Source organism: Polypterus senegalus, chromosome 3 (genome assembly GCF_016835505.1).
Source record: "Polypterus senegalus isolate Bchr_013 chromosome 3, ASM1683550v1, whole genome shotgun sequence".
In the NCBI taxonomy this organism is placed as follows: Eukaryota; Metazoa; Chordata; class Cladistia; order Polypteriformes; family Polypteridae; genus Polypterus; species Polypterus senegalus.
Genome location: NC_053156.1, coordinates 48,960,104 through 48,975,372, shown reverse-complemented (window position 1 = coordinate 48,975,372; position 15,269 = coordinate 48,960,104). Strand labels below are relative to the sequence as shown.

The 15,269-nt window shown below is 40.9% G+C and overlaps 1 protein-coding gene across 11 annotated transcripts in view; it reads left to right on the top strand.

The window, feature by feature from the left end:
• The window catches only part of LOC120525120 (espin-like), a 41,272-nt gene extending 27,867 nt beyond the window's left edge, over window positions 1-13,405 (top strand). For all 11 annotated transcript variants that reach the window (XM_039747155.1, XM_039747147.1, XM_039747157.1 and 8 more), the window contains 3 exons: window positions 5,556-5,730; window positions 8,595-8,710; window positions 12,909-13,405. In XM_039747155.1, the coding sequence (XP_039603089.1) occupies window positions 5,556-5,730; window positions 8,595-8,710; window positions 12,909-13,016 (399 nt within the window). In that variant the 3' untranslated portion in view covers window positions 13,017-13,405. The remainder of the gene's footprint in view (window positions 1-5,555; window positions 5,731-8,594; window positions 8,711-12,908) is intronic.
• The last annotated feature ends 1,864 nt before the right edge of the window (window positions 13,406-15,269 follow it).

The following is a 15,269-nucleotide window of genomic DNA, read 5'->3' as shown; positions in this document are numbered from 1 at the left end:
CGCGGATTACATTATTATTTTTTTTTAATACAATTTCTCATATTAGGAATTTGTTAGTTTTCGCATACCCCTTGTGGTCAGAGCTCATGGTCAGCCATTGTATATCGCCCCTGGAGCAATTGAAGGTTAAGGGCCTTGCTCAAATGCCCAGCAGAGTAGGATCTCTCTTTGCCCATGACGGGGATTTGAACTGGCAACCTTCGGAATACCAGTGCAGGTCCTTAGCCTCGGAGCCACCACTCTGTCCTGACACTTAGACACGAAAGGAGATCTTGATATATCTTTTGTATTAAAACATTAACAGTTTCCTGTTAGAATAGCTTTTGCAAAGACAATTAACAAATCACAGAGACAAACATTTGAAAAAGCCGGTTTATTAATTAGAGGGAAAGAAACAATTCACTCATGGGCAGTCATATGTTGCATTGTCATGATGCAAGTCCAAACACAGAATCAAAATTCAATGCGATATTGAGGAAAATTTTATTTAAAAAAAGTTTTTAATGAAGTTTTACAGTTAGTGTACTTTAAAAAGTATTTGCTTGTTAATTTCAAATCCAAACAGAACAAAATCGTATAACGCAACACATAACTTTAAAGCAAAATGAAATATAGTTTACTTTTGAATTTTACTATTTTTTAATACGGTTAATTACTCGCTGTAATGTAAAATAGTTAGTTCTATTATTCATTTGTAACAATTCCTATCAAAATAACTATCTGTTTAAATTGTACATCCGCATCCCCATACATGAGTGCCTGAGCACTGGCCCAAGGGCTGGCAAGCGAAGCGAGCAGGTGGCAAAGCCCGCTAGTTTCTTTAAAAATTAATGTATTAAGTTTTGATGCTTTTCATCACATTTGGATTCTGATATCCATTAGTACCATTTATAAAATGCAAAAACGGACTAGTTCTGTTTTAAAGTATAAGAAATATTCTTCACTTTAGAATGCAGTTTCATGAGGCAAATTAATATGATTGTGAAGAAACAACTTTGACTTGAAAAATACCAAACTTATTCTTTAATTTCCATTAGGGAGTCCTCTATTTATGTATATTTTTATTTCATTTTTTTCTTGCTCTATTTGTAAAGATCTTTGACCTACACTTTAGTGTAAATGTCTTTGTTCTCTCTTCTCTAATATATATAAAGCTGGATGTGTGTTTGTCCAATATAAGCAGGACTTATTAGATTAAACTTATCTCTCTCTCTTTCTCACACAGAAATTCCCACACTTACACACAAGTTAATCATGGGCAGCAGAGACCTAACTCAGCCCCTACTCAGTACTCCAGAAAAGGACTTCCAGGATTTGTCTTGAGCAGAGCCGATGGGTGTTCCTGGGTGTCCCATAGACACTGTACACTCGCCAATGACACATCACTCCATCCTGTGCTGCTAACTATTGAAGGCGTCATTTCTCAGCCACTGACCCTGTGGGGAAAAAAGTGGCAACTTAACCACACCAGGTGTCCTTTATTTCCTTTATTACTTTGATCACCCAAGGTGTGAAGAAAAAGTACAGAGGTCTCAAGCCTAGCAATATTTATTAGCAAAAATGCTGGGATAGACTCCAGCTGCCCCGTGTTTCTGCACTAGATAAACAAGTTTTGAAAATGCATGGATGGAATAATAGAAGTAAAAAAAGAATAATAAAAGCAAAGTCTGGATATAAAGCCAGAATAAACATATGCACCTTTGTTTCAAAGTCACAAAGCTTCGCACCAGTGTCACTTTTTATTTAACTGAAGATTTGTGTCCAAAGATGTATCTTTTGCAAGGAAAAAGTGCATTTGAAGATGGTTTGTCATAGTTCAGAAGTTAAACAGATGCAGAGATAGTGTCTCTCTCTCAAAATCAGATGGTCAGTACTTTATGCCAATATTCGTATGTGGGATTTTGGACCCTGTGGTGTTACACACTGTTAATTGGCTAATTGTTAATGGTTGGTAGCTTTGCTCAAAACCTTTCATCATGAAAGCAACTGCATACACTTCATCTTGTCAAGAGTGCTTGTACTGTACACAGTTTCCTTATGGATAGTTGAATCTGATTTACAAACTGATATATATCAAAGGAGGGTTCACTATATATATATACATATACATACATACAGTGAACCCTCCTTTATCGCGGTTAATCCGTTCCAGACTCTACCGTGATAAATTAATTTTCGAAAAGTAGGATTCTTTATTTATAAATCAAATATTTTCGCGGTTAGAGTATAGAAAACCTATTTACGACCTTCTAAATACGTTTTTTAACATTATTAGAGCCCTCTAGACATGAAACGACACCCTTTAGTCACCATTACACTCGTATTACTCAATATATTAGACAAAATAAGAGAAAATAAGACATATAAAACGTTACAAATATCATATTACTAGGCGCACTCGCCTTTTAAGGCGACCGACTTTTATCTTCAATTATTGTGCGCTCCATGTGTACATCAGGCATGTAAGTGTAGAGAATGAGAACATCAAAGTGTCCATTCATAACATCTTTTTTTTTTTTTTATCCCCTCAAGTGCCTGTCCAAAGTCGTACAATGTCAGCCCGAATCTGTACCGCTAAAGATGGAGTTTCATGCACTAAATAAGCTATAGATGAGAATAAGCAAGCACCATCTCCCTGATATTTACTACGCGGTGAGGCATTTGTACTCCATCAACATTAATTATTTCCAGAGACATAATTTTTTCTATTTTTCCAGCGCATCGCGCACAAAAGCAAGGGAACGATGAGAGCACCAGAACTCTGCTCACATCGCATCGCTTCGTACCTCAAGCCGCAAGTAGTAAGTCTGTAATAAGCGGAATACTACTACACTTTGCACTCATGGGACGGAAGGACAATCCCGAACGCTTTTCTATAGTAGATTATTGTACTGTACATTTAATTGCACACAACCACTAACCTATGAAGGCACGACCTCAGTAGGAGAGTCTTCAGAGGTGGTGCAGTATCTTCAGCAGGTGCGTTGTTGTCTTCTTCCGCTAAAGAAGTACTAGGAGTAGGCAGTGGGTGCGCGGCTGAAGAACATCTTGATAGGCAGTTGCTGGCGCTGTCTTTTCACATGCGTGAGGAGGCTTTTGTAGGGTATTGCCATCTTTAATCATATACAAGAGTTTCACCTTCTTCTGGATAGTAAGCATCTTCCTCGGGCACTTAGTTTTATTCTCAGAAGGCTTAGAAAAAGCAGCACGTTTAGGAGCCATCGTAGGGCTTAGATAAAAATTCTCAGAAAGCGCATGCGTAGTGACGTAAGCGTGTATGAGAAAAAAATCGCGATAGAGTGAAGCCGCGAAAGTCGAAGCGTGATATAGCGAGGGATCACTGTATATGTATATGTGCTAGCAGGACGAACCAGAACAGAAATTTATTTTATTTATAATAGGTTTGTCCTGCTAGCACTATAAAAACTGGTCCTGCTAGCACGGCATTTCTTGATTCCTATTCGTCCTCTTCCACAGATAACTTAACCTCCAGGACCATACTGTTTTAAAATACACAGGCAAATTCATCACCAAATCTCTCCACTATACGCTAACACTTCTACCTCTCCAGGATATGGACAGCTGTATGTTTTTGACGCAGCGCAAGCTAATGAAGTACGCTTACAATATAAAGCAAACTCTGCATGCAACGAAAATTTACTTCTCCAGCTAGATTCCATGCTCAGAACCATCAAACCCTTCACTAAATCATACAAACACATGCATGAAATCACTCAGTCCAATCCAACAGCATCTGTACGAATGGTTTTCAAGGAAAACCCTGGGCAGGATTTACGACGATACAATGCCCCGACATGTCACACCGATGTTGCAGCGATTTTCGTCGGAGAAGATGGCGAACCCCATGCCGAAAGGGTCATTTGCATCTATCCCAGAGACAACTCCTATAAACAGATTTTCACGCTCAATATGAATTACGATCCTATGATTTACCCTTACGGAGACATTGGCTGGCACAAAAATTTACTACATGTTCATGATAAAAGAACTGCCAACCGAATCAGGCTTACTCAATGCCAATTTTACGCGTACAGATTATCAATGAGGAATACATTTAGTATTTTGCATTCCAGTGGCAAACTATTCCAACAGTACGTCGTAGATGCGTATGTTAAAACAGAGGGTGCGCGTCTCAACTATCTCCGATTTACATCAACAAGATCTGCACGTGGAGCAATACGAAGGACTATCGGACGCACTGCAAGCAAAGGCTGAAAATAACGTACGTGTAGGCAAAATTATCATATTACCGTCCACATTTCCAGGAAGTCCAAGATACATGCAACAAAACTATTGTTGTACGTGGCTTTTTCTATGGTTAGATCTTTCGACTGATCTGTCATCTCCAGCAAAACACCTATTCACAACTGCATCTTTCAAGAAGTATTTCTTTCTTCTTGACTTCTGAATTCCTTTCTCACCGTTTTCTGTTCCTATTCTTACACCACCGTATGCTACGGTGGGCGTCGGCTAGTTACATTATAATATATGTTTGGTTTTGTAAAGTCTCAGTAATGGTGGCTGCTTTAGAAATATATTTAAATTGTGCATTTCCATAGCATTTAATTGTATTTTGTCATTTGCATCAAAAAACTCTACTAAGGGTTTGTAATTCTGCAAAGCATCCTTTTTTTTTTAGTAGTGCCTTGTACTGGTGGTTGCTGTGAAAGATCCCAAGATTGGTTATTACAGTGCTAGGTCTTGTACTTGGGTGCCAATTGAAATGCCACCTACATTTAAAGCATATAACTTTTACTTCTTTCTATATTCTGAAGGTTTTTACTAATAAACTCTTATGTGCATTTCATATGGTTTATAAAGTTGTCACCTGGGCGGAGTACAGCTAAAAATCTTACTTGCATGTGCTAATCACCAGGCAACAAGTTTCCATTCCATGCTTAGGGAGTATATAAGTCTTATGTTGAAAGTTCTGTTTTCCTTGCCTGAAAAATCACAGACTGTATTTGTCATGTTGACCTATTATGTGAAGAAAGAAAAGTAAATGAAGAGTATAAGAAGGTGAGAGTGTGTCTGTTGTGTCAAACACCGAGTACCCATTATTGAACTTCATGTGATGTAAAATAAAATATGAAAGATGTTTTTTGTGATGCATGCCAAACCCTTTTAAGCATTTTATGGATCCATTAATATTGTCTTTAAATGATTATTTTATTTGTAATGTTTGCTTTTTAATTGGAAGTAAGCACTACTTTTGTAAATAAAAACATAAAGGCTGTGGTTTGAGCAGCAGATGAAAAGTGTTGAGCACATTGCATTCTTCTTCATTCATTATTCTTCTCCGATATACCTGTCAGTTTGGTTTGTATGTCACTATATATTATGTGCACTATGTAATTTATCAAAAAGCAGAGTCAAACTGCAGCGCGTCACAAGAGCTTCTCAAATGGTATCAAGATCTCTTTTTGTGTAATCCTTCATTTTCTTTAAAGAGGATAATTTTTAAACATTTACCCTAATGGTATAGTGCTGGAAATGCCTGTCTTTTTGTGTCACCATCTCATATCTCCCAACAGACGCTGCCTACTCCTCCCTCCTCAAAGGGTGATCTCCAGTCACAGCCAGAACGCATTGTGGTTCCTCTGCAGGGCCTCCATCCTGCTGATGACCTAACTCCACCTCAGTCTCCTGACAATGACGCTGAGTTGCTTAGACCGCACTCGTCAAAAGGGATCCCTGCATCTGCACAATGTAAGGGGGCCTTGCTGCATTGCCCATTTCATTGTTACCATGCAGCTACAGAATTTATAGAACAGAGACAGTTTTTCTATTGTAGAAATCAATTTGAAATGTTACAATGTTCTATCTTGCCATTAATTTCCCTATCTTGTTTTTGCCTACCATGAACCCAGCCACAGGGGATGCACAAACCAGTGTGTTTCTTTGTGCCGGTCCCAAGCCCGGATAAATGGGGAGGGTTATATCGGGAAGGGCACCCGGTGTAAAATTTTGCCAAATCAATATGCGGACAACAATACAAATTTCCATACTGGATTAGTCGAGCCCCGGGTTAACAATGACCGCCACCAGTACTGTTAGCCAACAGGGTGCTGGCGGAAATTGGGCTACTGTTGGCCGAAGAAGAGGGGGGAGACGTGTCCGGAGACAGGAGAGGAGGAAAGTAAAGAGAGTGGAACTGTGGGTAGGAAATTTGAATGTTGGCAGTATGACTGGTAAGGGAAGAGAGTTAGCAGATATGATAGAGAGAAGGAAGGTTGATATATTGTGCGTGCAAGAGACTAAATGGAAGGGGAGTAAGGCCAGGTATATTGGAGGTGGATTCAAATTGTTCTATCATGGTATGGGTGGAAAGAGACATGGGGTAGGAGTTATTCTGAAGGAACAGTATGTCAAGAGTGTTTTGGAGGTGAAAAAAGTGTCGGGCATTGTAATGATTATGAAGCTGGAAATATCGGTGCATATGCACTAACAACATTCATCATCACACCTCAAGTTGGATGTGCAATGGGTGGGAGAGATTTTTGGAGTAAGTTGGATGAAGTGATGAACAGTGTACCCAAGGGACAGAAAGTGGTGATTGGAGCGGATTTCATTTGACATGTTGGTGAAGGAATTAGTGGATACGAGGAGGTGATGGGTAGGTTGAAGAGAACGAGAGAGAGAAAAGGTTGGATGATGTGGAGATAGTGAATCAGGAAGTGCAATGGATTAGCAAGGAGGAAGTAAGGACAGCTATGAAAAATGGAAAGACTGTTGGTCCAGATGACATACCTATGGAAGCATGGAGGTGCATAGGAGAGATGGCAGTGGAGTTTGTAACCAGATTGTTTAATGAAATCTTGAAAAGTGAGAGGATGCCCGAGGAGTAGATAAGTAGTATACTGGGGCCGATATTTAAAAATAAGGGAAATGTGAAGGACTGCAGTAACTACAGTGGAATAAAACTGATGAGTCACAGCATGAAGTTGTGGGAAAGAAGTGGAAGCTAGGCTAAGAAGTGAGGTGATGATTAGTGAGCAGCACTATGGTTTCATGCCAAGAAAGAACACCACAGATGCAATGTTTGCTCTGAGGATGTTGATGGAGAAGTTTACAGAAGGCCAGAAGGAGATGCATTGCATCTTTGTGGACCTGGAGAAAGCCTATGACAGGGTGCCTCGATAGGAGCTGTGGTATTGTATGAGGAAGTCGGGAGTAGCAGAAAAGTACATAAGAGTTGTACAGGATATGTACGAGGGACGTGTGACAGTGGTGAGGTCTGCGGTAGGAGTGATGGATGCATTCAAGTTGGAGGTGGGACTATATCCGGGATTGGCTCTGTGCCCTTTCTTATTTGCAATGGTGATGGACAGGTTGACAGATGAGATTAAACGGGAGTCCCCGTGGGCTATGATGTTTGCTGATGACATTGTGATCTGTAGTAATAGTAGGGACCAGGTTGAGGAGACCCCTGAAAGGTGGAGATACGCTGTAGAGAGGATAGGAATGAAGGTCCTTGGAACAAGACCGAATACTTGTGTGTAAATGAGACGGAGGTCAGTGGAATGGTGAGGATGCAGGGAGTAGAGTTGGCGAAGGTGGATGAGTTTAAATACTTGGGATCAACAGCACAGAGTAATGGGGAGTGTGGAAGATGGGTGAAAAAGAGAGTGCAGGCATGGTGGAATGGGTGGAAAAGAGTGTTGGGAGTAATTTATCACAGACGGGTATCAGCAAGAGTGAAAGGGAAGGTCTACAGGATGGTAGTGAGACAGCTATGTTCTATGGGCTGGAGAAGGTGGCACTGACCAGAAAGCAGGAGACAGAGCTGGAGGTGGCATAGTTAAAGATGTTAAGATTTGCACTGGGTGTGATGAGGATGGATAGGATTAGAAATGAGTATATTAGTGGATCAACTCAAGTTTGGAGATAAAGTCAGAGAGGTGAGATTGCGTTGCTTTGGACATGTGCAGAGGAGAGATGCTGGATGTATTGGGAGAAGGATGCTAAGGATAGGCCTTCCTCTTTTCCTCTTCCCTGGCAGCTCTAAGAGAAGTTTTATGGATGTGGTAAGAGAGGACATGCAGGTGATGGGTGCAACAGAACAAGATGCAGAGGACAGAAAGATATGGAAAAACATGATCCATTGTGGCAACCCCTAACTGGAGAAGCCGAAAGAAGAGTTTTTGCCTACCATGGCTGAGTTTGACATTCACACTGTTAGATAGATAGATACTTTATTAATCCCAAGGGGAAATTCACAGTCTGAAGTTTCCCAATGCTGACTCATGTGTAACAGTGTAACCCATTATGTACTAAGTGCCCCTATGCCAAAGTGCCTCTTCTCTGCCAGTATATCAACCATTCAGTGCTTGTTATAACCCTGGACATTCAGCCTCATGTCCAAATATGTCATGCTTTAATGTTTTTAGTATCTGCTAAACACACACTTAAAATTCCCAGCTCTCATATAAGACACGTTTTTCCAGTAAGCTGCTGATTCCTCCCCATTGTAACCATTGATCATCTCGTCTCTCTCATTGCTACTTTCCTGCAAGAGTTTCTCTACTAACAGACCTCTCTCGTTCTCCATCTGCTTCCTCCTCTCTCTCCAGCTATGCCGTCATTGAGTAGTCCAGAATTACTCACCGAGTTGAAGGCTGGCAAGTCCCTGAGGCATGTCCGTCAAAGCACCGGATTGACTACTGTCTTCTCAGGCCGAGGCCGCACTGTGAGTTACCCTGCTAGCAAAAGAGATAGATTAACATGTAAGGGAGTGACCTAAGCAACTTCTAAGAGACCCATGGAGAAGTACATGTTAAAATGTTGCACATTGAATGAATGAGAGGAATTTTTCCCTTGAGCGCATCACTAGCTTAATTTAGAAATGTGATTTTTGTGACTGGATTTATGGGTTCCTTTACTCATCACATAGATTAAAATTAGGTTAATTGACAGACAGTATTAATGGAAAAGGACTTTAATCCAGGAGGTTGCTCAGTACATTGCCATCTCCCATTAATTTATAATTACTCTGATCAAGTCACCTAAACAATTTGTGCTCCATTGGTTTTTGGTAAAAGAAAAAACCCTGAACTGTGTGTCCTGCTTTTGTAAATTATTTTTGGGTAAAAGTGTCTGCCTATTACTGAGCACTAACTGATATCTCTCTATTTTAATAAAAAAAATCCTGACATTTTCCGAGCAATACTTTCATGTCCCGTGAGACGAGACTTTGTGCCAAGAGATTTAACCACGTCTGGGGCTAGAAATAAAAGATGACAAAGTAGAATGTCGTAACGTATTCAAAAACGTTGGCACCATATACATGCAGAGCAGGTTAAAGATAATGAAAGTACTAAAATTCGAAAGGCTCAAAAAATAATAAAGATAGTAAAGATCGTATTAATGCAAACAAACGGAAATTATTACTCAGTGAAATAATGGAATAGCGAAAAGAGATCAAATATATTGTTCGGATTTAAACTTTAAGTCGGAGACTTGTAGATCGTCTAATTCGGTTTACCATCAGGGAAAAGTAGTGTTTCATCCCAATGAAGAGGCGTATCCACAAGAATAAAAAATTTGTTGTTTGGTGAAAGTGAAATCCAGAGGTGCAAAGTGGCTGACGCATTAGTGCAGGCCTGGGGGTTGGCGAGCGAAGTGAACAGGGGATGAAGCCCCCTAGTCTCTAAATAATCCAATCTTGGTGAAGAGAAGTGTAAAAAAATAAATGTTTTTAAATTGTCTGCTTAAAATGTGCTTTTGTACACCATGATGGACAGCATTTCCAGCAAGGACCTTTTGTCCAAGGAGCTGGAAAGAGCTTCAGGTTCCAACGGCTCTATGGAGGATGAAAGCGGCACAGAGAATGGATGGATTGTTAAATCAAGACAAAATTTATGTTTCTAACTAAACAAGCTTTCAGGGATAATAGACTGTTGTCCGCTAGGTCTGAACTGGAGGACTCAAGTGACTGAAACGTCACTGAGCTTCTGATAGCATCCCACTCAGGGAGATGTAGTCACGTCCTTCTCTAGCAGTTTGGGCAGTTCATGGATAGCCCATCCCTGTATTAAGTACTAGCAAAATACCCGCGCTCGCAGCGGAGAAGTATGAAAAAGAAAAGGGAACATTTTAAAAATAATGTAACATGATTGTCAATATAATTGTTTTGTGACTGTTATGAGTGTTGCTGTCATCACGGATTTGATTATCATTATTTCTTTCAATCAGATTCATATTTGGAGGATGTGTTGTGTTCAAGTTACATTCCGTGTTTGTCAAAATTTGTAAAGATAACCGGTTTCATTCATCAATTCGTTTCTTACTGCATCAATAAACCGCTCGTCTTCCTCTTTATCTGAGATGTGACACACTGCATGCACGTGTTTTTTTTACACTGTCTTCGTTTAGCTGGACATTGACTTTTTCCACCGTGTGCTTTGTTTCCGCAGTAGTTGCACTTATGAATATAGTTGTATGCGTCACACACTTCATATTTTTTTGCTTCCTTCTCAATTGTGTAATTCAGTTTTTGTTCAGCGCTCTTTGGAACTGTTGCTTTTTGTCTGCGTACTGCGTCAGTTCACGTGAGCCGCTCGTGTACATGCATTGAAGGTTCCCAGCTGTGCTTGTGCCATCTCGTGCGATGTCCACAGCTTTATTTAATGTTAGCTAAGACCCGGCACTTAAGTTTCTCTCACAGTTTTGCTGAGTTTGTGCCAAACACCACCCTGACCATCTCATCTTCATTTGCATAAGCACAGTCCTTCACCCGTGAATATTTAGCAGCAGTGTTTCTATTGGATTGCCACTGACAGACGGCCTTATATGGGCAGGCACTCGATTACTTGGGAGGCGTGATGATGCGACACGCAACTCCGCCTCCCACGGCCATCGAGCCGCAGTCTATTACAGTATATGGATGAAAAAATAGGTTCCAGTTATGACAATTACGCGTAGAATTTCTAAATGAAACCTGCCCAACTAGTCGCGGAACCGTGGACCAGCTCTTCACCCTTAGCAGAGTCCTGGAGGGTACATGGGAGTTTGCCCGACCAGTTTACATGTGTTTTGTGGACTTGGAAAAGGCGTTCGACCGTGTCCCTCGGGGAATCCTGTGGGGGGTGCTCCGGGAGTATGGGGTACCGGACCCCCTGATAAGAGCTGTTCGGTCTCTGTACAACCGGTGTCAGAGCCTGGTCCGCATTGTCGGCAGTAAGTCGAGCCCGTTTCCAGTAAGAGTTGGACTCCGCCAGGGCTGCCCTTTGTCACCGATTCTGTTCATAACTTTTATGGATAGAATTTCTAGGCGCAGCAAGGGTGTTGAAGGGGTCCGGTTTGGTGGACTCAGGATTGGGTCACTGCTTTTTGCAGATGTTGTCCTGTTTGCTTCATCAGGCCGTGATCTTCAGCTCTCTCTGGATCGGTTCGCAGCTGAGTGTGAAGCGGCTGGGATGAAAATCAGCACCTCCAAATCCGAGAGCATGGTCCTCAGCCGGAAAAGGGTGGAGTGCCATCTCAGGGTTGGGGGAGAGATCCTGCCCCAAGTGGAGGAGTTCAAGTATCTCGGGGTCTTGTTCACGAGTGAGGGAAGAATGTAACGTGAGATCGACGGGCGGATCGGTGCGGCATCCACAGTGATGCGGGCTCTGCATTGGTCTGTCGTGGTGAAAAATCTCAATTTACCAGTCGATCTACGTTCCTACCCTCACCTATGGTCATGAGCTTATGGGTAGTGACAGAAAGAACGAGATCGCGAATACAAGCGGCTGAAATGAGTTTCCTCCGCAGGGTGTCTGGGCTTTCCCTTAAAGATAGGGTGAGAAGCTCAGTCATCCGGGAGGGGCTCGGAGTAGAGCCGCTGCTCCTCCGCATCGAGAGGAGTCAGATGAGGTGGCTCGGGCATCTGATCAGGATGCCTCCTGGACGCCTCCCTGGTGAGGTGTTCCGGGCACGTCCAACTGGGAGGAGGCCCCGGGGAAGACCCAGGACACGCTGGAGGGACTATGTCTCCCGGCTGGCCTGGGAACGCCTTGGGATTCTCCCAGAAGAGCTGGAGGAAGTGGCCGGGGAGAGGGAAGTCTCGGTCTCTCTGCCTAAGCTGCTGCCCCCGCAACCCGACCTCGGATAAGCGGAAGAGGATGGGTGGATGGATGGAACCTGCCCAACTTTTGTAAGTAAGCTGTAAGGAATGAGCCTGCCAAATTTCAGCCTTCTACCTACACGGGAAGTTGGAAAATTAGTGATGAGTGAGTGAGTCAGTCAGTCAGTGAGGGCTTTGCCTTTATAATATACATATATGTGTGTGTGTGTGTGTGTGTGTGTGTGTGTGTGTGTGTGTGTGTGTGTGTATATATATATATATATGTATATATATATATATATATATATATATATATATATATATATATATATATATATATATATATACACACACAATTGGTCCACAAAACTGCTATTTATGGGACATCTGATTATTATTTTCTATATTACTGAATGGAATGAGACTCAACATTACATCACAGATTGGCTTATTCAAATAGCATTTACTGTATGTGAATTGTTTGCTTGGTAGCCATAAAACTGTAAAACCTTCATGTAACATTTCCAACTTCGGCATGTGCCTCTGTCCCATTTTATGTGAATGTAGCATTAATTGTTGGAAGTGTATGGGTCGTTGTTTACTAACGTTGGTCATCTTAATGAAGATGAGTATTCATAGCTTTCAAGTGGCCACTCCATGAAAAATGGGGAAACTTGAATGTAGGGCAGTTAGTTGGTTCAATGTACAGCCTGTTTTGCTTTTTCATAAGGTACTTTGAAATAGGATGCTTATGTAAAATGTCTTTGGATTAGCAGTTGATGTAATTTTTATAAAAGAAATGAACACACAAATGAAATAATATCTCTTTGACCTGTTGCAGCCCCAACTCTCTCAGGATGTACAACCAAATGGGCCAGCCAAGGTGAACAGGATGAGCAGAGAAGGAGTAGAGATGCCATTGACCAGCCGTGGCAGAAGTAACCACTGACATTTTTTCAGCGGTTATGTATGCCGCAGGAAGATAGTTCACCAATGAAACTTAACGTGATCCTCTCAGGGTCGAGAGTGCCTAATAGACTGAAGACAGCTTTGTGCCAAAACCTGTCTGTGCAATGTAACTCTAGTAATGTCTCCTACACCTGCAGTTTTTCAACCTATGCTGTACGCTATGCTGCTGCTGCAAAGGCCTGTAACTTTTCAAAAATGGGAACCTACCTGGTAACTGCCTAAATCCAAAACCTTGCAAGCCTGCTGCCAGTTCATCCACTGTACCTTGAAACCTCACGTGCTGAGTCTGTGAAGGTGAAAATCATGAATTATAAGATGTCTTATGTAGTATTGCAGCTGGCAGCACAATAAAATACGATAAAAGTGTTAGTCTAATGAGAAATTATCTAATGTGTACACTATGATAAATATCCCATTTATAAATTCTGTTAAGTATGTATCAGATTATTGTATTAGTTTACCCTAAGTGCACATAACGGGCATCTTACTTGATGCTCATGCATTCTTTCCATCCATCCATTTTCCTTTGCTGCTTAATTGAATTTTCAGGCCGGCAGGAGCCTAAAGGCTAGCAGTCAAGATGCTAATAACTCCACTTCACATTCGCCATTTGACTTGCCACTCTTTTTTTTTTTTTTTTTTAAGCCTGTTTTGTCTACTGTTGCCTTTAGACTCCTGCTGATGAGCTGGTTCAACAAACTGTCACCTTTTATCACAATAAGTAGTAAACAAAATAAGAATAGATTTCACTGAGATCTAAATTTTGGCGAATTGGCTTAATAAAGAGTTTCAATGAGTGCCTTTTCTCTGCTAAAGCACGTGCTCATATATTCAGATTTCTTTCGGGCTGCATTTCCTGTTGGTCACCAGATACCTTGTGAGGATATAAATTACCAGTTGTAGCTATTTTGGATGGCAAGGTCAGGGTATGCTTCACTTAAAGATGGACTATGACCACCATTGATGAAGCTGAACATCAAGTTTCTAGTTTTTGTGATTTTGTTTTTTCACACATACTCACTACAACATTAGAAAAGTTTTGTTGAAAACCGACCATTCAACCCAACAAACTTACCTGTCTTATGCAACTAGATTACTTAAATTAACGTCAAGTTGAGGTAGGAATGTCCCTAATGTCCTACTCTCCACCACACAACTTGATAATTTTATCCTATGTGTGTCTTGGTTTTTTTTTTTGCCAAGAAAACCTTTCAAACATTTGTGAAATCTGCCCTTAACAGGTTTCCAGTTGTTTACCTGTGTTCTTCTTGTTGTTGTATTTAAGGTATCAACTAAGATATACCATACTAATTCTTTTTGTAATTTTAAACACTCGCCTCTTAATCTGTTTGCTTAAACTGAAAAAGTTCAGCTCTCTTCTCATATCTCACACTTCTTAGGCCAGAAATGTGCCTAATTGCTGTCCTCTGGATTTTTTCTAGTGCTGCTATGTCTTTTTGGTAATATGGAGATAAATACTGAGGATATTCCTCCAGATGCCACCTCACTAGTGCATTAAATAACTTTGACATAACTGCACTATATTCCACACATTAATAACTTTTGTGCACTGTCTGATGATAGTAAAGAGTCCATTGCGACTCCTAGGTCCTTCTCATGAGGTGCATTTTCAAGTTTCAGACCTCCCATTTGTGTATTCAAACATATGTGTATGCTAATCAAATCCCACTGTAACAATTCAGCTGAATCTACATGATCTGCACTTATCTGCAAACTTAATTGGTTTATTAGTAATATTCTTGTCCAAATCATGTTTGTTTATTAAGAGCAGCAGTGGTCCTAGCACTGACCCCTGAGGGGCACCTCCTTTAAAATAACTTCATTCTGAAAAAGGTCCCCTCGCCATTGCCTTTTGCTTCCTATGTCTGAGCCAACTGTGTTACCCACTTCCAGACCGTTCCCTGTATTCCCATTTCTTGTAGCTTGATCACCTAACCTTTTATGTGGTACTTTTTATCAAAAGCCTTATGAAAATCATGATAAATATTATCACATGCAACTCTCTGATCATATGCTTTTGTTGTTTTTTTCATAGAATTCCAGCATGTTTAGTAAAACATGACCTTCCCAGTATGATCCCAATTTGACTATTTACTAAAACTCCTATTCTAGACAATCAATCTACATTTATTTATATAGCACATATTCATACAAAAAAATGTAGCTCAAAGTGCTTTACAAAATGAATAGTCCGATGGCCAGGGTGGACAGA